Source organism: Rattus norvegicus, chromosome 4 (assembly GCF_021556685.1).
Source record: "Rattus norvegicus strain SHRSP/BbbUtx chromosome 4, alternate assembly SHRSP_T2T, whole genome shotgun sequence".
Lineage (NCBI taxonomy): Eukaryota > Metazoa > Chordata > Mammalia > Rodentia > Muridae > Rattus > Rattus norvegicus.
In genome coordinates this window covers 59,541,817-59,565,704 of record NC_141537.1, presented here as the reverse complement: position 1 = coordinate 59,565,704, position 23,888 = coordinate 59,541,817, and the positions used below count along the sequence as shown (strand labels likewise).

General features: G+C 44.6%; 1 protein-coding gene across 16 annotated transcripts in view; it reads right to left on the bottom strand.

Moving 5' to 3' along the window:
* Nrf1 (nuclear respiratory factor 1) overlaps positions 1–23,888 on the bottom strand; it is a 105,300-nt gene that overhangs the window by 11,370 nt on the left and 70,042 nt on the right. For 8 of the 16 annotated variants that reach the window (XM_087657197.1, XM_087657200.1, XM_087657199.1 and 5 more), the window contains 4 exons: positions 23,619–23,816; positions 22,780–22,881; positions 20,784–20,941; positions 14,462–14,586 (listed from right to left, as the gene is read on the bottom strand). In XM_087657197.1, the coding sequence (XP_087513323.1) occupies positions 14,462–14,586; positions 20,784–20,941; positions 22,780–22,881; positions 23,619–23,816 (583 nt within the window). Of the gene's footprint in view, positions 1–667; positions 1,324–10,809; positions 11,540–14,461; positions 14,587–20,783; positions 20,942–22,779; positions 22,882–23,618; positions 23,817–23,888 lie in introns of those variants that run through there. The other 8 variants (XM_087657201.1, XM_087657205.1, XM_087657204.1 and 5 more) reach the window with 3 other exon arrangements.

The window sequence follows — 23,888 nt, the reverse complement described above, 5'->3', positions numbered from 1 at the left end:
TGCTCAGGAACACTATGAAATGAGACTCCTGTTTTAGCATCAGAACCCCCAGGGTTTAGCATCCTAGAAATTGTTTTAGCATCAGAACCCCTAGGGTTTAGCATCCTAGAAATTGTTTTAGCATCAGAACCCCCAGGGTTTAGCATCCTAGAAATTGTTTTAGCATCAGAACCCCCATGGTTTAGCATCCTAGAAATTGAACCCGCAATGCGCACTGACTTGAATTCTAGGTTTGCTGATCTAATCATAAACAAACCTTCGATTAGCATCATGTACTCAGCTCAGGATATGTGATCCAATGTACAGAGAAGACAGGAGGAATAAGAAAGTTCAGTCCACAAACTCACACACCAGCAGCTTGAATACCACCCTCAGAAGAAAGTTACCAAGTTGTGGGCATATTTGTTTTGTATTGTTTTTCAAGACAGGGTTTCTCTGTGTAGCCCTGAATACTCTGAACTCATTTTATAGATCAGGCTGGTCTCAACTCCGTGATTCACCTGTCTCTGCTTCCCGAGTGCAAGGACCAAGCTGAGTTTTAATGCAGAATGAGGAGTGGTAGGCGCACACAGATGCTACCCAGAGCGAAGACACTACCAAAGTTTGACATAATTACACATACAGACAACTACCTCAGTAAAGCCTAATCTTTTTTTTTTTTTTTTTTATGAGTCACTTTTTTTATTGGGTTTTAATTCTCAGGGTATGCAAGGAGTCAAAGACCAAGTTGCCCACACAGGAGGCAGGGAGACAATCATGTCCACAGTGCACCCTGGCACTGTCCCTCTTCAGTGGTACATGGGTTACATTCAGGTTAGAGTTCTTGTAAGAAAGGCAGGAGCTGAGGAGCATGTAAGCTGCCAGTCCCAAGCCAACCCAGCAATGAACACTCCTTTCTTCTCATTGAAGTATGCATTGTAGTGACCTCTTTGAAATGCTTCAACGATGCCTTTTGGGGTGAAACCCCACATCAGTGTCTACTGCAGCAGAGCAGCTCCCCTACTTTGACATCTAAAGGCTTCTTCTTCTTCACTGGTGGACCGGCACCATCTTGGAGTCCATTTATTTGCCAAGACCAGCCATTGTGACCAGCCATTTTCTGTCTGTCTCTTTGTCTCTCGCATCTGAACTATACTCGAATAGTCACCTTGTCTGCATGGACAAGTCCTTTACAAGGGCCATCCACAGAAGCAGCGGAGCCTGGAATGGCAGCGTTGCTGTTACTGCGCCCTCAGCTGCTTCCTTCTCTCCCCAAAGACGAACCCACCTGTAGCCTTCTTGCCAGGATCCACTTGCAACCTCCATAGTCTGCCATAAAGAGGCCTGACGAGAACACACAACTGTTAAAGGCGCTGGGCAGGACGGGAGCTTCGCAGCCTCCCATACACCCTGGTGTACAGTGTTCTTTAGCAAACTCAGCTCATCTGAGCACAGCAGCTCACTGAGTATAAATGCTGTGCGTGTTTACAAAAGTGTATCTACAGTCAGCTCTCAGTCGAGCCAAAGGGCGAGTCAGTTGTTCCTGCTTACCTCTGTCCCAAAGCAGCATTTACAACGTGGTCATCTTGCAGCAAGCAGATCTACCTTCCTAATTATGTCTTCCTTAAGCTAATATGAAAACTAATTTGTATTTCCTAAGTACCCAGCAGCTGCAAGGGGAGTGGTGGGGATGGTCTAGACTTACACTGGCCTGCTTAGAGAAACTGCCCAAGGATTTAAAATGTGTCACAAGTAATCTACATGAGAGATAATCTGTATGTGACAACCAAGAACTGATTATACTTATAAAATCCACAGGCCACTTTTGACTATGAGGGCCAATTTGCATTCAAATAACATTACATTTATTGGTTAAGTTGGAAATAAGGGACACTGTGTAATGTAAAGCAGTAGTGTTTATTTCCTATGCACTTTTCCCAGGTGTCAAAGTAACCATGCAGTAGCTACTGGAAGCAGAGGGAGGGAGGGAGGGAGGAAGCAAGATTAAAGCCACTTACACTCGGTCTTACTAAGACAGAAGCTGCCATAACCTATTTTTTTCACTCCCAGGAGCATGATTCACCTATGTCTGGCCCCTGAGTTTCATATGGCCTCTTGCTAGAGACTACTGAGGAAAAACAGACAGACAGACATTCATCCCAGTGGGTGTGGTGATGCACACCTTTCATCTCAGTGCTTGGGGAGCAGAGACAAGGGGATCTCTATGAGTCTGAGGACAGCCTGGTCTACGCAGTGAGTTCCAAGCCAGCCAGAACTGCAGAGTGAGGACTTGTCTCAAAACATCAAAAAGTAGGCATTTCTAAAATCAAATCTCTTCCCCACTTAGTATATTTCAGCATTTTTTTCCAGTATCCCATAAGGATAGTGGGGCAATCTTTGGAGGCAATATTATTAAAAAAAAAAAAATAACAACAACAACAATAAAACAGACAAACAAATAAAAAACTAAGCTGGGCAGTGGTGGCACAGGCCTTTAACCCCAGCAGTCAGAAGGCAGAGGCAGGTGAACTCTGAGTTCGAGCCCAGTCTGGTCTACAGAGCAAGTTCTAGGACATCCAGACTTATACAGAGAAACCCTATCTTAAAACATCAAACAAACAAACAAACAAACAAAACCCCTTGAGACTATAGTCTAGGTAGTGTGGCTAGAAGCATATTCTAGACATTCAGACATTTTCCTCCTTCTATCAAGACTGCACTAGATACTCCAAGGACCCCTAAAGTACCCAAGATATTTCAAGTTCATGCTAATGTCTCTGGGAATTTATATCTATAACAAGACATGTTCAATCTGTGTGCTGGCTAACCAGTGGCTATTGAGGGTGACTAAGAAGCCTCACTTTGAATTTCATTTCATTTGAATTAACTTCATGTAAGCTATTTGCTGGAATTTAAAGAATCTAGAGTTTCGGGGGCTGGAGAGATGGCTCAGTGGTTAAGAGCCCCAACTGCTCTTCCAGAGGTCCTGAGTTCAATTCCCAGCAACCACATGGTGGCTCACAACCATCTGTAAAGAGATCTTATGCCCTCTTCTGGTGTATCTGAAGACAGCTACAGTGTACTTATATATAATAAATGAATAAATCTTTAAAAAAAAAAAAAGAATCTAGAGTTTCTAGTGTGCCAATCCCACATCACAGATGTACATCAGTCACAGACATACAGACACCAGAAAAGTCATCTTTGTTTAGATGGAAACTCAATCTGAAAACGAGCGCTTTGTGTTAGCCTGAAATATATTTCCTGGACATTTCCTTATTCTATGTCACAATTCTTTCTTTTTCTATCCCACTCTACCAACTTATTTTAACACTCTTAGGCCTCTAGAAGAGAAGCTGCACCAGCATCACACAGTGTAAGGTGTACCTCCACTCAGTGCTGAGCACCATGGCGAGGCTGGGACTGACCAGCAGTCAGGCGCTCTCGCTGGCCCTCGGGTGAGCCAATCTGATAGCACAGCCTTTGTTGCACTGCTCAGAGCCCATGGCTCAGTTCCCATACTTAGACCCCTTCCGTGATTCTCAAATCCAACTGCTGGCTTGACAACAGCAAAGATTTTTTTTAAATCTATTTCACTTTGAAAACCCCATTTAGGCTCCGAAAATCTCTAAATTAGGGCCCTTCTGATAATACAGATTTGGTATAATTATAATGTCACAGACAATTGTGCTGACAAAGCAAAACCAGCACGTCTCGTTGCTGGGCCTTTGCTCTCAATCTGACCAACAGGAGGAAAAAAAGAAGCTTTGTCAGGAGCAGATGTGTGCTGGGAGGCCCAGGAAAGCAGATCTACTGAATGGAGCAGGTGCCACTTAGACATTCACTTTACCCGCTCCAACCACAACCTCCCCTTCATTTGATACCCTACTCCTGGCAGGAGATGGGGAGAGCATCGCACAAAAAGGAAGCATGTTTATCCTGTTCAGGTTACTTCTAGGCTGTGCTGCTGGGCTCTGCACATTTGCTCTTTATTAAGCAAATGGTGTAGCGGGATGCAGGGAAGTGAATCCTGTATTTACACAGGTAATATGAGAGTCAGAAGCCCCCAAAGCATCCAGGCTGTGATGTGCACGTTATTAGAGTTAATAACAGCATGCTGACATTCCTTCAAAATCCTAACAGAAGCATAAACTAAACGAGGAAGGTGCTCTTTTACTCAAGACCTTTCTTCTTTAAAAGCTTGCCCTGTTATGACAATGTGGGTCCCTGTGTGAACAGAAGTTAAAGGCCTTTAACTTGCCTAACTAAACCTGGGTGAAGGATGTGGGAAACACCAAACAACTCTTTTCCAACCACAAATTAAATAGTAATGAATCCAGTTAAATTTGTTCAATTGTCTCTAGATTTGGTATTTAAAAAAAAAATCTTTGCAAGAGTGTTGAGTTTAATGATAGGCACCAAAATTCTGATCTGGTTACAGGTAGCTGGAATCACGAGAAACAGTAGCCTGCCTTTCCTACACAGAGAGAGCTGGGAGCCAACGAAGAGGGCAATAATATTTTGAAGCCTCTGCTTGAATGGACCTGGATCATGGACTGACTCTCCACGGAGAATACCTGACCACCCAACTAAAGAGCAGACGAAGGCATGTCAAGCTGCCTTGCTGATGCATGCAAATCCCTTTTGTGGTGTTGTGGACCAAATGGAAGGTTTTTGCAGGTAACAGCTAAGCATTTGAAGGCCACAGTACAGCTCAGATGAGCTCGTAGAGTGAAGACAAATGCTCAATGGTCTACAAAGCCCTCAATGCCCACTTGTAGTCTCTCATCTTTAAGACAAAGATGAGAGTCAGTTTCTCTCTCAGGCTCCTTCTCTCCCCATCCCACTACGTCCTAACACCTTCTAGCAGGGTCTTGCTGTGCATCCCAGGCAGGCCCAAAGTTTGCTATGTGGTTACACTGGCCTCAAACTTGTGAGCCTCTGTCTCAGCCTCCACAGTGCTGGGATTACAAGCCATGCCACACCCACATGGAGGGTCAGGAGCCATTGCAAAAGGCACTGCTGCTTCTGCAGATTATGAAACGCACACCTTTGCAGGAGGCTGCGTAGGGAACTGGAGAAGGGTGCTGTAGAGACCTATCAGCTGTGGGGCTGTGTTTGAGTGACAGCAAGGCCTGGGACCTCTGGAGCACAGGAACTTCCTGAGTAGACTCTTGCTTCCCTTCCCATTTCCTGTGAGGCTTTTCTAATGATAATGTCATTATTGGCACAATGGTAAGTGTGGGCAGCTATGTGTGTCGTGAGCCACACACTGAAAGAGCAAGGCAAAACGGCTTCTGCCACCTACAATTAGCTCGTTCTTATACCCCTGGGTGGGAGAGACTCAAGTCAGGAAAGCTGCTGCCTCCTACAGAGGGCCATTCTGGAAGGCATGTTGGACTGCAGAGTCATTCAGAGTGGAAGGAGAGGCTTCAGGATTGAAGACTCACACTATAGTCCCTTTCTTCTCTCAGGCTGTCAAAGCCAGAGAGGTACCATGAGGTGGAGGGTGCAGGACTTTTTTTGTGCTACAGACCAGAGTCCACAGCACAGCTTCCTGTTCCATTTCTTAGCAGCATCTGTGTTTGTGCTGCAATCTGGAAGTCACCCAGTAGCAATGGCTACGTTCAGACTCTTGACCTTCCAGGCTTTCCATACCTGTGTCTGGGTACCGCTGTGCAAGCGTCTATACCTACAAGGAAGAGCTTACACTTGTGTGAGAAATCTAAGCACAAATGTGCAAGTGGCCTGTGTCATGCTAAACAGACCAGGAAGTGGGTCTAGATGTCACCACTGCCTCTTGTCTCAGAGTTTCCTACTTACGACTCTGCTGAGCATATAAACAGGGCGGTTCTTGAAAAACCTCCTGCCTCACTGTGTACAGTCTGGGGATTACTGCAGTCACACGGGCGGCTTTTTCTTAAAAAGAAAGGAAAAGAAAAGACAAGCCATGATGACTAAGAGCTGAGAAGATCAAGAGACGAAGCTCCCGGGGCTGGGGATTTAGCTCAGTGGTAGAGCGCTTGCCTAGCAAACGCAAGGCCCTGGGTTCGGTCCCCAGCTCCGAAAAAAAGGAAAAAGAAAAAAAAAAAAAAAAAAAAAAAAGAGAGAGAGAGAGACGAAGCTCCTAAGATCTGTCCTTCCCTGCTAGGAGGCAGCCATGGTATTTTTGTTATATCTGGCACGATATTGCTCCCCAAAAAGCCTTCTTCAGTGATGGTAATGCATGACTATCTTTATTGTAGATTTACGGGCTACTCTAGCGGCCACTAGGTCATGTTCTTATTTGAATTTAATTGTGCAGTTTTAGATGTTATGGACTTATCTGCCTCTGCTAAGGTTTTCTGTTGTTCGCTTGTGACTCTTGTACAAGGAGTGCAGCAGTGGCAGTAACAGTACGGAAAACACCATGCAGCTCCCGGGTACTTTGGCAGGCAAAGATCAAGCAGACTAACAGTGGCCGCTTCTCCGATGAGGCTCACCAGAACATCTCCTCGTCTGTTCAGTTGACTCAAGTGGGGGAAACCTGTGTGCAAAAAAAGCTCTCTTCTTGCCCAGCTGTGGAGGCCACAGTAGCACTGCTCTCCTGCGGCAGGACACTGGCAAGTAACCCAGAGCAGCAACCAGTTGAGGCCCTGTTCACGTGCCTACCTCGATTTTCTCTCTGAGCCACAGTGCCGCACCTTAGGCGGTGTGTGCAGACGCCCTGGGATCCCGCAGTGGAAGGGGCTGCATTAGGAATAGATCGGCACTGGCTTTTTCTTACAGAACAGGCCGTGGCCCAGCTTTGTCCGACTGACTTCCTAGGGCCTTCATTCTCCAGACACCATCAATGCGGCCAGTGGAGAAAAGGGCCATTTACCTTCTAGGAAGCCCACAGCAACTACAGTGATACCTTGCAGGGCCTTGAAGATAAGGCAGCAGCATGCAAATGCTGGGATTCAAGACACACACAAGAGATCCTTGCTCTAGGGGCTGCATCAAGGCTGGTATACAGCATTTGTCAAATGGTATAAATGGTATAAAATGTAACTTCACTTCTTTTCTTTGAGATAGGGTTGTTCTGTTTAGTCCTAACTGTTTTAGAATTCAATCTGTAGACCAAGCTGGCTTCCCACTCAAGGGTCATCTGCCTCGGGCTCCTGAGTGCTGGGATTAAAGGCACGTGTCACCACATCATGCTAAATTCTAAATTTTTATTACAGTTTGCATGTGTGTGCACACACGGAGGCCAGACAACTTTAGGGTGCCCATTATCTCCTCTGAGGGGATCAAGAGATGGAACACAGGTTATCAGGACTGCACAGGAAGTGCTTTTACTCACTGAGTCACCTCATCAGTCCCCAAATGTATTCTATTTCAATTTCTTTATTTAAATTTCAGTTACTACCAAGTCAAAAAGTAATTAGTGCATAAAGGGATAGGAACCTCCTGACACATTTCCTAAATTAATATAGTAAATCAATGTACACCTCTGTTGGCTCTTTTGCAAACATGCCACAGTACAGCCATGTTTATGAGCATGAGGTCTGTCTATGCCTTCTTTCTTAAAGAGCTTAAGGCCACGGCAGTAATAGTGGGTGACTGTGGCTACTTCAGGAGAGGAAAAGGACACCCTAGTTATTGTGAACTGTATGCTGGAGAACAGCAGCCCTATTGGGACAGTGCAGAACCCAAAGGAGGTGCTTCAAGCAATGTGCATGGTGCCCGCCTCTGGATCTGTCCTAAAGATGAAAAACGTGGCCTATACTAGTATTATGAGCTCTGTTCTTGACCTACAGAGTAAATGTGGAGACATCATCCCACTTACAATGTATCTATGTACCCAGACTCTGCTAAGTCCTGGACAGCAAAGTTAGATGTTATGGACTTATCTGCCTCTGCTAAGGTTTTCTGTTGTTCGCTTGTGACTCTTGTACAAGGAGTGCAGCAGTGCTTTATTCCATGTTTACCACCATATGAACAAAGCCTAACCATTATCCTAACCGTACAGCTAAGGGTTAGGGAGAGTAACCTCCTGCCCCCATGATGTTAGTGATAACAGAGCACTTCGCTCACAGATCTGCCCATCTTCCTCAACCCCGCTACTCTAAATACCTCACGACAGACAGAGTGAACCGAGCCTTGTTATCACTCCTCCTCCTCCTCACTGACCAACCACAGCTTGGCCATGCAATGCACACGCACTTCTGCTACTGAACTGCATCCCTAGCCCCTGTACCAACTTTTGTAGCAGAGGTTCTTAGTCTCAATCTGTGTGTGCTTGGGCCCGAGAGACAGTGGGGGGGAGGGGAGGGAGAGACAGACACACAGAGATTTTACAGACCTCATACTGAAGGTATTCGAATGCTCTTATAATTCACATGAAGGAGGTTTATTAGGGAATTAAAACACACAATGCTCCAAGTCCAGCTAGACTCACTTCTTAGAAGCAGACCTTAGAACCCTGGTCAGTAACTTGAATTGTACTTTCCACCGTCTCCTGTGAGGATGTCATCCAACAGCCCTGCTCCTTTCTCAGAACCTCACGCTTGTTCTGACTTACCTCTTCTGCTAACCTTCTTGCTATGATACGATGACCAGTTTTCCTTTTCTTTCTGTCCTAAGTCCTGCACATGCCACACAATCTACCACTGAGCCGTATTCTCAAGCCTTATAGATCAAACTTGAGAGGTATTTTAATACAGTGAGATCAAGGTAACAGTGGATTTTGAAAGTAAGGATTTTTAAAAAAGGACCAGGTGGTACAGGCCTTCATCTCTGTGAGTTCGAGGTTACCCTCATCTACACAGTGAGCTCCAGAATAACCAGGCTATGTAGAAAAACCCTATCTCAAAACAACGAGAAAAAACAAACATAAAGGGGGGGAGGGGTCGGAAAATTTGAGGTCATGCCAAGTGAGGAAAAGACAGAAGTGTTGTTTCCTGCAGGTTTTGAAAGCCTTGCTTTGGGTTGGCAGCAGGACGGGCAGTAAACAGACTCATGTCTGTAGTATGGCAGGACTGAGGCGGCAGAAAACAGCTGCCAGGGCCAGTCAGGCAGGGCAGGCTGTGTCCCAAAGGTAAAGGGAGGAGCCTTTTAGAGAGATGCTGTCAGTGCCCGTGTGGCCCAGGGTTAGTGTCCTCCAGCCGGGTTCCCCAACTCCCTCAGGACAGAGGGAGGAATGAGGCCTCAGTTCTTAGCACCAGGACAACACAGGTAGTGTAAAGAGGTCTGCAGCAATCAAGTAGAAACAAAGGTTCATTTCTTTTTTTTTTTTGGAGCTGGCGACCGAACCCAGGGCCTTGCGCTTCCTAGGTAAGCGCTCTACCACTGAGCTAAATCCCCAGCCCCCAAAGGTTCATTTCTTTAAGTGAACTTCAAAACTACTGTAAAGCTCACTCTTTAGAATTTTGACTATCTTTCCATAGTTAAAATAGTTCCAAATTTAAAAATGGGTCTTTTAATTGAGTAATACCAAATATTGTAATATAAATGGAGGGAAAATACTTATTTCTACCTAATACAGTACACTAAAATAAATTTCACATATTTTATAATATTCAAAAATTTAAAAAAACATGACTATATTAGTCTAGGCTGGTCTATATGATACCCTATCTTAAAGCAAACAAACAAACAAACAAACAACAACTAGAAAATGACAAAGGGGTTGGGGATTTAGCTCAGTGGTGGAGCGCTTGCCTAGCAAGCGCAAGGCCCTGGGTTCGGTCCCCAGCTCCGAAAAAAAAAAGAAAAAAAAAAAATGAGACAGTGGTGGCACATTCCTTTAATCTCAACACTTGGCAGAGATAGGTGGTTCTCCGAGTTCAAGACTAGCCTGGTCTACAGAGTGACTTCTAGGACAGCCAGGGATACACAGAGAAACCCTGTCTTGAAAAACCAAGACCAAAAACCCCTAGAAAACAAAACCTCTAAAGACCATATTAGAACTGGAGGAACACACAGATTCTTAGAAGAACACTGAAGCTACCAGTGGTGGCCCACACCTTTAGTCCCAGAATTTGGGAGGCAGAGGCAGGAAGATCTCTTGAGTTCAAGGCCAGCTTAGTCTATACACTGAGTTCTGAGACATCAAGGTCTACAAAGAGAAACCCTGTCTTGGAAAACAAAACAAAACAAAAAACCAAAACAACAAACAAAAAACCAAATCAGCCAAACAAACAAACAAAAACAAAGACAGAAAGCAAAAAAAAGAAAAGACCCCCTGAGCATAAAGCACCCAGCCACAGTGGCACACAAGCCACGTCAGCACTTGGGAGACTGAGACAGGTGCATCATGATTTTGACATCAGCCTGGAAAATCAAAACTGTTTCAAAACAAAAATAACAACAAAAGCATAAATTCTATGAACACAAAAACGAATAAACAAATTAATAATAGAAAGGTAAAGGCAATACACACATGACAAAGAACATTACTAGGACAGACAAATGTGCAGGCAGAACATTCACACATGTTAAAACACACAAACACACAAATGTGGATATATAAAACCTTAGCTGGAGGAGTGGCTTCCTCGTGCCTGTAACCCAGCAATTTAAGGGGTGCTATGGGAGGACTGCCTCTGAGTTTGAGCTAAGCCTAGACTACGAAACGAGCCCATCTCAAAAGCAAAACAAAAATAATGAAAAAGGTGAACACACGTATTGCTAATATACAAATGCAAATCAAGACAGAACTTATTACCTGTCCTAAAACAGATAAGAAATAAAATCATGCTAATATTCAGTGTAAAGTAAAGAAGCAGGTTGTCCCAGTGGGACAGTAATCAAGCACAGGATGTGACATCAAATAAATAAATGAATAACAAATAAAGCTGTGCAGAATCTTGTACAAACATAAACAGTGCCATTTTATTGTTAAAAAACTATCAATAAGCTAAATTACCAATAACAGGAGACTCTCTCAATTATGGACAATAAAATGAAATATTACCAAGCATTATAAAAATGGCCTTTTCAAAAGTTATATAATGACATAAAATGGTTAAGATACTTCAAAACGATTTACAAGGTAACACTGATAATACAACCCTATTTAGTTTGAAAATTACTCTTTTGACAAACAGAAAGGCCAAATTTAAAGAACAAACAAAAACCCCCTCCAAACACCAACATTCTATTCTTTAATAATCAAGGTAAAACCAAAAATATCACCTCATGCAAAACAAACAAAGACACAAACAAAAAAGCAAACAAACAGAAAATAAAGCCAAAGGTTGAGGCAAACACTTCTTTGCCATTTGCCTCCCTTCCAGATCTAAGAAGAGGGTCAGTGGCTCTAGGGAGAAGCCTGGGTGCCTAGCAACACCAGTCAACTGCTTTGCTTGGCCTCATCTTGTTTTTAGGAAGAAAAGAGACCCAAATGAATCTGTGGTAATGTTTCTGACATGAAAGCAGGGGCTGCCTGAGGTAGCAGGAGCCAACCGGATCCTTTATTGTTTTTGCTGTAAAATAGGAAGGAGGAGAAAGGGTCTATAAAGGCTTCCCCCACAGGAGTGCCTGTATCCGCTGGTCTTGGAGGCCATGAGTCCTGGAAGCACAGGGGATCCGGGGCCTAGCAGAGAAGAGGATGGTAGATAAAAGGGAAATGAATAGTCTAAAGTGTGTAGCCTCGTAGAATACAAACCGAATCAAGCCATGCTAGGGTTCCACCTTCCTGTCATGTTAGGATGGAGGTGGTGCCCAGAAAAGCAGGGGTGTCTCTGGGGATGGAGTGCGCTTGTGAGGACTGCCCTGTCAGCCCAGTCAGGTCTTCAACACTGTCTCCAGGATACCCAACCTACCACCTGTAGCTACTTTACTCCATCAAATTCCGTGGCCAATCTGTCCCTGCTATTCAGTTCTATTAACTCCTTCCCCTTCAGGCCAGAAACCATATCTGCATAGCTCCAAGGTCTTTCATTTGCACTGTTCTTCAGACTGAGTCTGTGACACATTTCCCCCAAGAAGTGTCAATTTCCAAGTTAGTTCTACTCTTACAAGTAGGACTTTCTTCTGCCATCAGAAGATTCTTCCTGATAAGAAACTTTTTGATTTAAAAACAAAAGAGATCTTGTTGGTTTACTGGCAAATGCTTGAAGTTTATCATTACAGAGTGGCAAGTTCTGGACGAGTGAAGAGAGCCTGGCTGGTCAGGCTGGGTAAAGGGACACCCAGCTAACCCACAGTACATCCTATAGCACTCTGGGTGAATGTGCCAGTACAGAAAAAATGTCAGAGCAATCTGGATTAGCTCCCATACTAGACTTGTCTAAAAATGAGCAGCTTTGCCTAGAAACACTGAGATGTGTTACAAGGCACTAATTTAGTTGATACAGAGAACCTACAGTAAGAAAAGAACAATCCAAGTCAAAAATCCTGAATTTGGCACATATTAGCTTGCTTGGGGGACTAATAGCTTTTTAAAAACTTTATTTTTGAGATTGAGTTCTTCCCATATTGGCCAGGGAGGTCTCTAACTCATGAGCATGAGTAACCCTCCATTCTCAGCCAACTAAGAAGCAGGACTACAGGCATGTGTTGGTAGGCTTGGCTGAAACTGTGGGCTCTTAGGATACAGATCAAAATGGTCTCCTACCAAGATACAGCCAGTAACATGGGAACTACTAAAGAAGAGGCAACTTCTAGCACTGGACAGGAAAATGGGATTCAACTTCATTATATGACCCATCAAGTCTATTTGGCTGGATACCCAGAGCACTTTAGACTCCAGTATAAATTTGTCATTCTGAAAAGGTGAGGCTAGAGAGGAGCTAAAACCCTAAAGCAGCCAGTCCTCTCTCAGATATATCAAGCCTATCTGAATGGGTAACAAGATCTCCCATGAAACCTGTATGGTAAGTATTTTAGCAGTTCCATTGAGAGTAACAGAACTGTAGTTCAGGAGAATGCCATGTGGCCAGAGCGCCTACCCCTGCTCTGTAATTAGATGAGAATGCAGACGAGGACGAGCAAAGGTAAAGAACAGGGCAGGGTCCTAGCTACAGAGGGAGCTTTTCCTTAATTCCCTCCACGGCCCACTGTGTCTTGAACACACGGTTGTAAGATGTTCTTTATCCCGCAGTATTCTGGCTAAAACCAACACTATCTCTGTTTAGATTAGTATAAGGATGAAAGCCCCCCCTAGTGCCAGAGAAAACAGCCAGTGGTTGTAGTATGTAATTTGTTTTCTTTTTTGGAAAAACAATTCTCAGAAATGACATTAGCTAGTTAGTCCCTACATTTCTCTCTCCTAGAACAGAAGAATCTTTTTGTCTTTCCCTAAAAAGACTTTGCTGACTTGCAGAGTATTTAGTTCTTATGGACTGACTATAAAATCAAACAAACCTGGTAGAAACTTCTGCTCCTTCCTTCCACCTCCACCTTGCTCTCTTTATTCTGAGACAGTCTTACTGCAGTAGTTCTGGCTGTCCTTGAACTCATAGATCAGCCTGCTTTGCCTCTGCCTCTGCAGGGCTGGGATTAAAGGCGTGTGCTACTACACCCAGCGGAAACTTCTCTTTAAGGCATTTAATGCTACTAAGGAGCTGTCTGCCTAAATAAAAAAAGATGTTATCTATTTACCCTCTTGCCAGGACTTTAAATACCAATCTCTCCCATACCACAGATAAGCAGTCCTGCTCGATTAGGAAATGGGCACAGGCAGTGTCATGGATTGGACTGCTCCCCTCTGACCCAGTCTTCTTCTTTTTTTTTTTTTTTTTTTTTGGCTCTTTTTTTTCGGAGCTGGGGACCGAACCCAGGGCCTTGCGCTTCCTAGGTAAGCGCTCTACCACTGAGCTAAATCCCCAGCCCCCTGACCCAGTCTTCTGAGGAACTCCCGGGGAGCCCAGATCTTCCCCACTGACTCCCAGAGTCTGCGCAAGTGGATCCAAAGAGTGGGGTTGGAGCCATAATTTCTATTACCTTTACCCCTTTTGTTTATTCCAGTTAGTCACCAATATCCAGGAAGTCAAAGAGCTGGAAAGGGCAGGGTAGTAGCAAGTCACTGGCAAAAACCAGATGTCCTTGGTAAGGCCATAAATAACAAGCAGCAGAGCACAGAGGATCAACCAGAGAAGTGCCTTCATCATAGCCTGTTGTATATCCTGGGGCAGGTGGCATGTGGGTGCCTTTCCACCCACCCATGGGAGGCTCTACTGCAGTCAAGATCAACAACCTACCCTACCCTACCCCATAGGACAGGAAAGAAAGGAAATGCTCCAAAGCAAATTCTTAAGTATGTCTCAGCAAAACAGCTAATTAAAAAAATATTCCAAAAGTAGCCATTATTGTAGCATTGTCCTTCAGGGAGCCTCAAGAACCCTGTTAGTAAAAGGGATCGGAGGCTCTAGCTTCCCCTAGGCATTAATTGTCTACCTATGAGGAAAAACTCAAACCAAGCTCAATGTCTTCCTCACGGGCTTGTTGCCGCTCTATCAGGAAGGTTTAAGTGGAAACAGGGAATACATTCAATAAAATATTCATGATCTCTTACCATTAGCATCTTGGACTCCAGTAAGTGCTCCAACGGCTGCTGCGGTTTCCCCAGACAGGACTATCTGTCCCCCGCCTTGTAAGGTGGCTTCAGCCAGAGTGGCGACAGCATGGGCGGCAGCTTCACTGTGGGTACAGGGACAGGACAGGGGCATATGCAAGATGAGTCAAGGCGCAACACTGCCTTTCCTAGGCTTTTTGGGCTCCCTGGGTGCTAGTAATTTCAGTGATTATAAACAGCTAGAAGACTCTCAAGTCGTACATAGTGTAAAGCTAATGTGAAGCTTTCTTTAGGCTGAGGTAATGGTACTGAGTGCTTGAGGACAGAAGATGCTCACACCAGTCCTTCCTTACTGATCCCAATGGTACAAGTGCAAACCAGAGGGGAAGCTCTGATCCATTCTGGCTGTCAATCACAAGGTTTCCTTTTCTGCTTAGGATAACGCAAGGCAGACCGTTAGAAGCTGTCCTTTTATGCCAAAGACGAATGATAATCTAATCTGAGCAGTCAGCAGCCTAGACTTGCTATCTGATTCATATTAAATAACAACATGGTTTAGTCCACGCTTTTTAAATACGAAGCAATGGCTGGCTACTAACTTGAAAGATCAAGCTCCTTCCTCCGTTTGCTTCACTTACATGTAGACAGCACTCAATGGAGTCTTAGCATTTCAAATCTTACTGGAAGGCCTACTTTCTTGCCTTTTAAGTTCAAGGAAACCATAAACTCCCTTTCCTATAGGCCAACATTGCACACAGCAGAGACACCGGCTGAAAGGGAGCACATGGCTCTGGTCCTACCAGTTTAGGAATCGTTTTTCCTTCTCCGCGCTATCTGCGCTTACTAAACATCCAGTTTTCTTGACTCTGTAATATCATAGCGTATAAGACATACGATTACTTTTTATTTTAACAACTTACTAAGACATACTATCATTTAATTTTTATTTTATATTTTAAGGAAGAAAATTCCTAAAAAAGTTAAGACTAAAATGTGTCATGTAAATTTCAGTGATTTTAAAAACAAAACAAGCGGCCCAGTGGTCTATGAGAGGGAGACCAGCTGATGATCTGGGGTTCCTGAGGGAGTATCAGGATTGACTACTTAGGCTGTGCACTATTAACATCAGCCTCCTGCGTCCCAGGCTCTGCTGGAGACTGGTGAAGGAGTAGGAACTGGCTGGTATAGACAAGTCACTGGGCAGGTCACAGCAATGCACACCTTCTTACATACAGTTCTTTCATCTAAGAAGCTCGGCAGATAAAGCAAGGGTACAGTAATGCCCCAGGTCAGCCAGCCAGCTAGAACTAATCTGCCTTGCCTTTAAGCTCCCACCGTGTGAAATGAAAAAAAAAATATATATTTTGCAAAATTTAATTATCAGAAACACTACCTATCACATATCAAATAAATAAGCAGAACCACACTGAAAGTTTGTTGTTTTTGCAGAGCTGGAGACCAAAGCCAGCACACACTAGGACACTCCTCAGAAATATGGCTGTAGCAGGTGCCACTTAAATGATGAGAAAAAAAGGTTTACTCTTGAAACAAAGGAACTCCTTTGATAAAGTCTGTGCTTTATATAGAAAAGCTGGGCCTGTCCAGATAGACTAGAGCACTGGTGACAACACTATACCAGACAGCCCAGAGCTGCACGTGGACCCTGCCTTTACCTGGAATCATTTGGAAGGCTGAGGTAGAAGGAATGAATGCCACAGGTTTGAGGCTAACTGGGGTATATAGCAAGAGCTTGTTCTGGGACAGTTGGAGTGGTTAGAGTCATATCGGCAAGCCACGCAGGAATATCCAAATCATAAGTAACAGAGGAAGTTCAAGGCCAGCCCTGGCACCACTGTGATACCTTGTAACACTGACAGAATTAAAACTTAAAATAGTGAGAATATATACAAAATGTAGCTCATGGGAGAGCATATACCCAGCATGTATGAGGTCCTAGGTTCAACTCTCAATACCAAGGGAAATCTTTAATTTAGGGGCTGGAGAGCTGGCTCAGTGGTTAAGCGCACTTGTTGCTCTTGCAGAGGACTAAGGTTAAGCCCGACACCCGTGTAGTGGCTCACAACAATCTGTAATTCCAGTTCCAGGGGAATCTGAAGCTCTCTTCTGACTCCCAATGGAACCAGGCATACATGTACTCCTCCCTGCTTTGAAAGGCCTGGGGTTCACCCATGAGGCTATGCTGGCTGGTCAGAGTCCCAGGGATCTGCTGTCCCTACCTCCCCAGCACTGCTGAGTTACAAAAGCAAACCACCATACTCTGTGGCTGGGGATAAGGATCAAATATGGCATTGCCCACCCCCTTCCCCCCAGCACTTTACTGAGGTACCTCCAAGTCTCTCATCAACCTTTGTTTTGAGACAGTTTCTGTGTAGCCCTGGCTACCCTAGAACTTAACTCTATAGACCAGGCTGGCTCCAAACTCAGTGATCCACCTGCCTCTGCCTTCCTAGTGTTGTGATTAAGTATATGTTTAATTTTAGTCTACAAGAAAGAATGCAGTCTTTACTACTACAGATAAGGACATTCTGATCTACACTATCCACCCCCTCTTATTGAACCAATGTCCAATAAGACTAAAACATTATATTTTATATATAATAAATATATAATATGTATCAATATACTATATTGATATAAATATAAAATTAATGCCTTTATAAAAAGGGATAGACCTCTGGCTAATATATTAATCTATATATGTGATATACTATATATCATATAGTAATTATATATAATGTAATAAGAGCTCTAATAATATTTTCAGCTTGAAGAGTATATATTTTTTTCTTTTTTTTTGGAGCTGGGGACCGAACCCAGGGCCTTGCGCTTGCTAGGCAAGCACTCTATCACTGAGCTAAATCCCCAACCCCAAGAATATTTTAAAATGTCACAATACTCTCTAAATATGTATATCTGTATATCAGTCAATAAAAAAAAGAACTTTATTTCAAAACATGGTTCATTTTCTTTTCCTTCTTTCCCCCTGCCCCCTGTCTTCTTGAGTTTGTTTGAACCTGGCTAATCTGGAACTTCTAGCCAATCTCCAGCTCCAAGTGCTGCAGTAAGGGGATCCACCATGAGGCTCCATTTTGCTTCTTTTTAAGGCAGCGTCCAGTTAAAGAGGGCGCCTCTAACTCCCTCAATGCTGAGGGAAGCAGTGTGGTCAGCAGACACAAATGCTATACTGACAAAACAATGTGCAGCAGGGTCCTCCTGCGGTAAACAGGCCCAGTGCACGACAGTGCAGACCTCTACCATGCAGCTCTGTGCAGGGCTGCCCTGGGGGACTTGAGCCGTATCTTTGCAGGAGGGTCTGTAAGTAGAGAAGGTCCCAGCCAATGAAGCCGAGTGTCAAACTCATCGGCTGTGTTGGCACTGCCTCCTCTCCCTGCTGCTTGGCTTTTGTTTTTGTGTGTGATGTTCTCCTCCTTATTTGTTCACATGATTCCCCTTCCTGCCTCTTTTCTAAAAGTGCCAGCTTATTCTTTATTTTATTTTATGCATTAAAATGAACACCCATTTCGGTTTCTATTACTGTTAACTCTTGCATGATACCCCCTCTGGGTTATTATGAAGCCAGGGTGGGCTACGGCTGTGCAGCTCTGGATCCTGTCCTGACTGAAAAACTCTTACAGCATAGCTGAAAAGCAGGTCTGTCCTGCAGCTGCCCCCTCCCCTCTAGTGGATGAAGGAGCCCTGTGCCTCCTCAGGCCCCACCTGCCTTTCCCCACAGCCTGCTTTTCCTTCCTCACTCTGCACTCACATCTGCTGTTTACGGTGCAGTAGAGGTGCAGGTGGTTATTAGAGAACCATGCTTGGTCCATCTGTACGTGAAACAGACTAGGGCAGATTATGGAATCATTTTGTTACCACAGTAACAGTGTTCTCAGTAACAGGACTTCCAACAATGAATTTTGATGGGACAAAGGGGTCCCCATATCGCATGTACACTGACTCCTCAGTACGGGGTTGTCTGAGACCCAACCCTCCCGACGAAGTGTTCAATTCACCTGTGGGTCTCAGCTAGCTTTGCTCCCAGGCTTGGCTTCTGGCGGAAGTGGCAAGACATCACCCTAGGACTCACTGGGGCATTGGACTATCTGATTGCAAACAGATTTCAACATCTCTCTTCTCCTCCTTCAAGCCACAGTGACCCACACTCTCCTTTCTGGAGTAAACACTGCAGCTGCATCTCAGTTTTGTTAACAAGCCCTCAGGGGATACCATTATGCTCACTGCCTTTAGAAATAAACTCTATCCTCACAGCAAAGGGAACCAGAATATGCCTCAGATTTTCCACTATGTGCAGGGGTCCCAGGATACCACACTTCACTGGGAATCAAGGTGTCGGTTCTAAGTTCTGGTTTTGTTGTCCTTTAGTGACGGCTTACTACTTATTACTTTAGACCCAAAGAAACAGTAAGGGGACACTAGGCTGAAGGCAGGGGGTTTTCCCTCTGAGCCTTTAGGAAACTCATCTGAGTACCTTGAAGGAAGGAGTGGAAGAACGCTAACCTGTTAAGAGCAGTTAAATTTCCACGATTCTGAAAAGCACACATCAGTGGCCCCAGGACACAGTAAATCTGAGAGGACTAGAGTGAATGCGTGCCTGTGTCTCCGTCTTAAGAGTCTGACCAACCAGTCGTAGCCATGACTTCCTTCAAAATCAATGGCTTCAAAGGTTTTAAGCAGACCTGGGCTCGGGTATGCCTTGTCCTATCTGGTTTTATAGTTATATCCCACTATAATCAATTCTAATAGAGGCCTCACACAGGTCAGCCTCCCCAATTGATCTTAGTCCCTAGCCCTTTGCTGTATAATTTAAATACCATGAGCATGGTGGCTCACACCTACATTCCCAGTACTCAAGAGACTTTAAGACAAGAAGATCATCACACGTTCAAGGCAAGTGTGGGATATAGAGTGAGTTCTATGTCGACCTAGGGTATAGAGTGAGACTCCTTGGAAAGAAAGCGGCTTAAGAGAGGGAGGGAGGAAGGGAAAGGGAGAAATGAAGGAAGGGTGGAAGGAAGAGAAGAAATGAGGAAGACAGACTTAATTCCCTGAGTGTTAACATGAGCAGGTGCCTCTAAGAATGTCATCCACATTGTATTACTGGGTTTTTGAGTCTGTTCATGGCTAACCAAGAGTTTAGCTGGGATTCAAACCAGAAATCTATGTGACCTTGGAACCCCCTTCTCAAACAACACACTGTACAGTCTCATACAGAGCACTGCATCTATGCTCTCCAGCCACCTGTCCCTACCAATCTAAACTTTTTTTTTTTTTTTTGGTTCTTTTTTTTCCGGAGCTGGGGACCGAACCCAGGGCCTTGCACTTCCTAGGCAAGCGCTCTACCACTGAGCTAAATCCCCAACCCCCCAATCTAAACTTTTAAAAAAGCAGTTTAACAACAAAAAAGTTCCCTCCAATCTACACTTTAGCTGACTTTTGAATTCCTCTCTCTGGATTTCTACAATGTTCATGCTAACAACTGTTAGGTGGTTCACTGAAATTAAGTCTCCCCAGGTACGAGGAGGGTTTGACAGCAGAGACTGTGCTGCAACACTCCACCCTGCTCCGCTCTCACAGGAAGAGTGCTGGCCTGCTGTAGAGGTCAAGGTCCACGTGAGCCTAAGGACCGACTGCACACAGTGGTCAGCAGCAGCCCTGACCACACGCTAGGCCTCACCCGCAGTGACGTCTTCAGTTCTTACAATGCCTCCTCAAGGCAGGGAGAGGCATTACAGTCGGTCTACCGAAAGCCTGGGCACCGAGTTTACTCAAGGTCAGCCAGCCAGCAAGTGCAGGGGCAGAGTGACTTTAAGGTCTCTGTTCTTAATGATTAATAAAAATTCCTTGGGTTCGGTCCCCAGCTCCGAAAAAAAGAACCAAAAAACAAACAAACAAAAAAAAACAAAAAAAAAAAAGAACAATAGGGTGATGATCTTTCCTGTCAACAATCAGTAGGAAGTGGCCAGAAGGGAACATGTATGCTGCTTTGGAAAAGGCCTCTCTCTCTTTCTGCAGTGTGCCCTTTCTAGATATTCTTCCAAAGAAAGGGTTTAATTTTTCTTGGTGGGGGCTGGCTAGAAATCAAAGTATCATAGTTCAGTATTGGAATGTCTGCCTGACATGCATGAAGCCCGAGGGAGCTCCGTCCCCAGGACTGAAGACAACAACCCAGTCGACAGTGTCTTATGAGCCAGAGCTGTATCCCTGTCGGCTGTGACTGAGGAGGAATGCGGTGGCTTTCTTAGGACAGTCCTGCAGTCCCATTCTTCCCCACCCCTGCCTCCACCTGTTAAGGGCCATGGTGACAGTGGCTCCCTGTTGCATCTCCTGAGAAGCGGCCACTGCGGCCTCTGCCAGTGATGCCACTGCCTGGGTGGCCTCTGATGCTTGCGTCGTCTGGATGGTCATTTCACCGCCCTGTAATGTGGCCCAATTTTGTTCCACCTGAGGCAGAAAGAACAAGGACAGTCAAAAGTCAAAACATAACATCACTATGTTCTTAGCCAAATGAACGCACACAACATGGCCTATAATGTATAGGGAGAGTTTCAGCATGCTATTCTCTGTGCAAAAAGGGGGACTATTTGAATTTCCATTTGAATTTGAGCGTGTCTATGTCAAGCAGCTCTGGAAGCACATAAGAGAAATCACTGAAAATACTTTCTTGAGACAAGTACGGCAACACATGCCTGTCTCAGCCCTTGGGGTCCCTCCCATTCCCAAGCCAGCCTGGCCTACAGAGCCAGACTGTGTCAAGAGAGACAGGGAGGGAACGAGGCAGGGAAGGATGGATGGAGGAAGGGGTGGGGAAAGAAACAAAGAAACTTGTTGGGTTTGGACGGGAGGCAGAGGGCAGATTGGCAGCACCTGCTTCTAAGCACTGCTTTCCTTGGCCGTGTTGCTTGAGCCTCTGTCACCCCTCCTTCCTGTGTGTAACTGTGTGTGCACTTGTACGCTACCATGTTCCAAAGAGAAGGCTAAGCCCAAGAGGTAGCTATTCAGAAGAAGTCCTACTGCCTTGCTGAGAGAAACTCACTGTGCTCAGGCCCTTTAAATGGTGGCCCCTCTTATGTCTGGTTAGAACAGGTCACTGTAGCCATCCCCGAATCCTTTGCACTTGCTTGCTTCCCTCTGGTCTGAGCTCAGGCTCATTACTCCTCTGAAAACACTCAGAAGCAGATCCCTTGCACTGCACCCTGGTCCCCTCTTCCCTTCCTGCTGCTGCTCAATGAATGGTTGCCATGGGTTTCCCACCCTCCCTGTGTGGTCCCTTAGGGACAGGAATAGTTTATTGTTCAGTATGGACAGCAGAGATTGGCACAGGGGTCCAGAGAGTTCATGGAATGTGCGGATGGAGAACGTGCTCCATGTTCTCCTACTTGCTATTGAACCTGTCTATATTCAGCAGGATTGATATTCATTAAAAACCTAGGAGAATGTGTCGTATAATTTCAAACCCATCACACGTGCTGGTGCCTCACTCTAAGCTCACATCTTTGATGTCTCTGTACTTCGGTGCTTGTTTTCCTTTGTCCAGCAGAGTTATCATCATCATCATCAGATATTCAAATCTCTGATGTCTAATGCATTCAACATGACTAAAACCAACCGATGGTCCAAAGTACAACAGAATTAAAAACAATTTTTTTTTGAGACAATATTTGTTAGACTAGGCTGGCCTTAAACTCACTGAGATCTGTCTGCCTCTGCTTCTAGAGTGCTGGAATGAAAGTGTTCCTAAGCCAACTGCATCATAAATAAATTACATACTTAAAAAATCAACATACATAGTTGACTTTACATTTGAATGTTGACTTCTTTTTTTTTTTCTTTTTTCTCGGAGCTGGGGACCGAACCCAGCGCTGAGCTAAATCCCCAACCCCTTGAATGTTGACTTCTAAGTGTCCATGTAGTCTGTACAGTTCCTAAATGACTTTTTTGCAACTACACAGATTGCCTATCCTTAGCATGGGAGCCCACAAATGGCCCTTCTTGTAAAAGTATTAAAGAGAAAATCCCTTCTATTGTGTTTTATATTAAACACTATATTACAAAAGGGAAATTCTAAGTTTCTAACAGGTCAGTTTCGATCATAGTGATCCATGAATTTTATTTGTTACAATTAACATACACAATATTAGATGTTTCTCTAAATTGTCATGGTCTGATAAGTATGAAAAGGTTTAAATATTGCAAGGCTGGTCCTTCACCTTCTCAGCCCTGACTTTTCCCTAGGTATTCATGCACTATCTCAATAGGGGATACAGACACTGTTTTCTTACCTCTCCATCAGCCACAGCAGAATAATTCACTTGGGCAACAGTGACTGTGGTTGGCAGTTCTGAAGCATCAGCCAATGTGGCTACTGTTGCCCCAGTACCAACCTAGGAGACACAGGAAGTTAAGTGTCAGTGGATAGGCCCTCTGTCTGTCCCTTACACATAAGATAAGACTTACTGAACCCAGAATTTAGCATAATATGCCTTCTGACATGAAGAGAATGGCTAAAATCAGCTCTCAGAGACTAGCATGACTCATATCCACTTGAGTTTGCTGCAGTCAACCAACGCTCTACTCTAACCCTGACCTGAACAGATCCACCTGTCAATAAACAGTATTCCACCTCAGAAAAGGTATTTCTCTGGCATGCACACCCCCTCCCGCCCCTCTTTCTCTCTTCCTCATTCCCTCTCTCCTTCCCTCAAAATCCTCCTCTGTTTCTCTCTCAGATGGTGGGATTGAGGTGATGGCCTTCTACACGCTAGGTGAGCATCCTACTACTTAATTGGACTCTAAACGAAGAAACCATTTTCAGATGCATTGTTATACTTATAGCTCTGAATTAAATAAAACACATGCAATGTAAAATAAGGCTCAAAAGCTGGAGATTAGATGTGTCCATGTGGTAGAGTGCTTTCCCAATGCTGGTGAGGACCCTGGCCCCATTCCAAGCATCATAAGAAAAGAGAAGAAAAAAGAAATGAACCTGATCAGAAGTGAATTCTAGGCAAGAAGAGCTAGAGTAACTGTTACGATGCACAGAGAGGAGTGTCCACATGGCGAGCTTCTCTGGTGTGAGGGGAAACTGACCCACCCTCCCCGAGCCATCAGGCTTGCTTACCTGGATGAGCGACACGGTGCCATCAGGGTTGCTGAAGGTCTGTACTACTGTCTGTGATGGTACGAGATGGGCTATGCTGTGTGTGGTGGTGGCCTGAGTTTGTGTCTGCTGATCTTCGAAAGCATACAGAAGGTCCTCCCGCCCATGCTGCTTATAACAATTTTTAACTATGGTCCGTAATGCTTGGGTCCATGAAACCTGTCATCAAAAGACCATGAAAGCATAAGCCACAGAAATGGGGTATTTAGGCCACCACGGACAAGTCAGCCA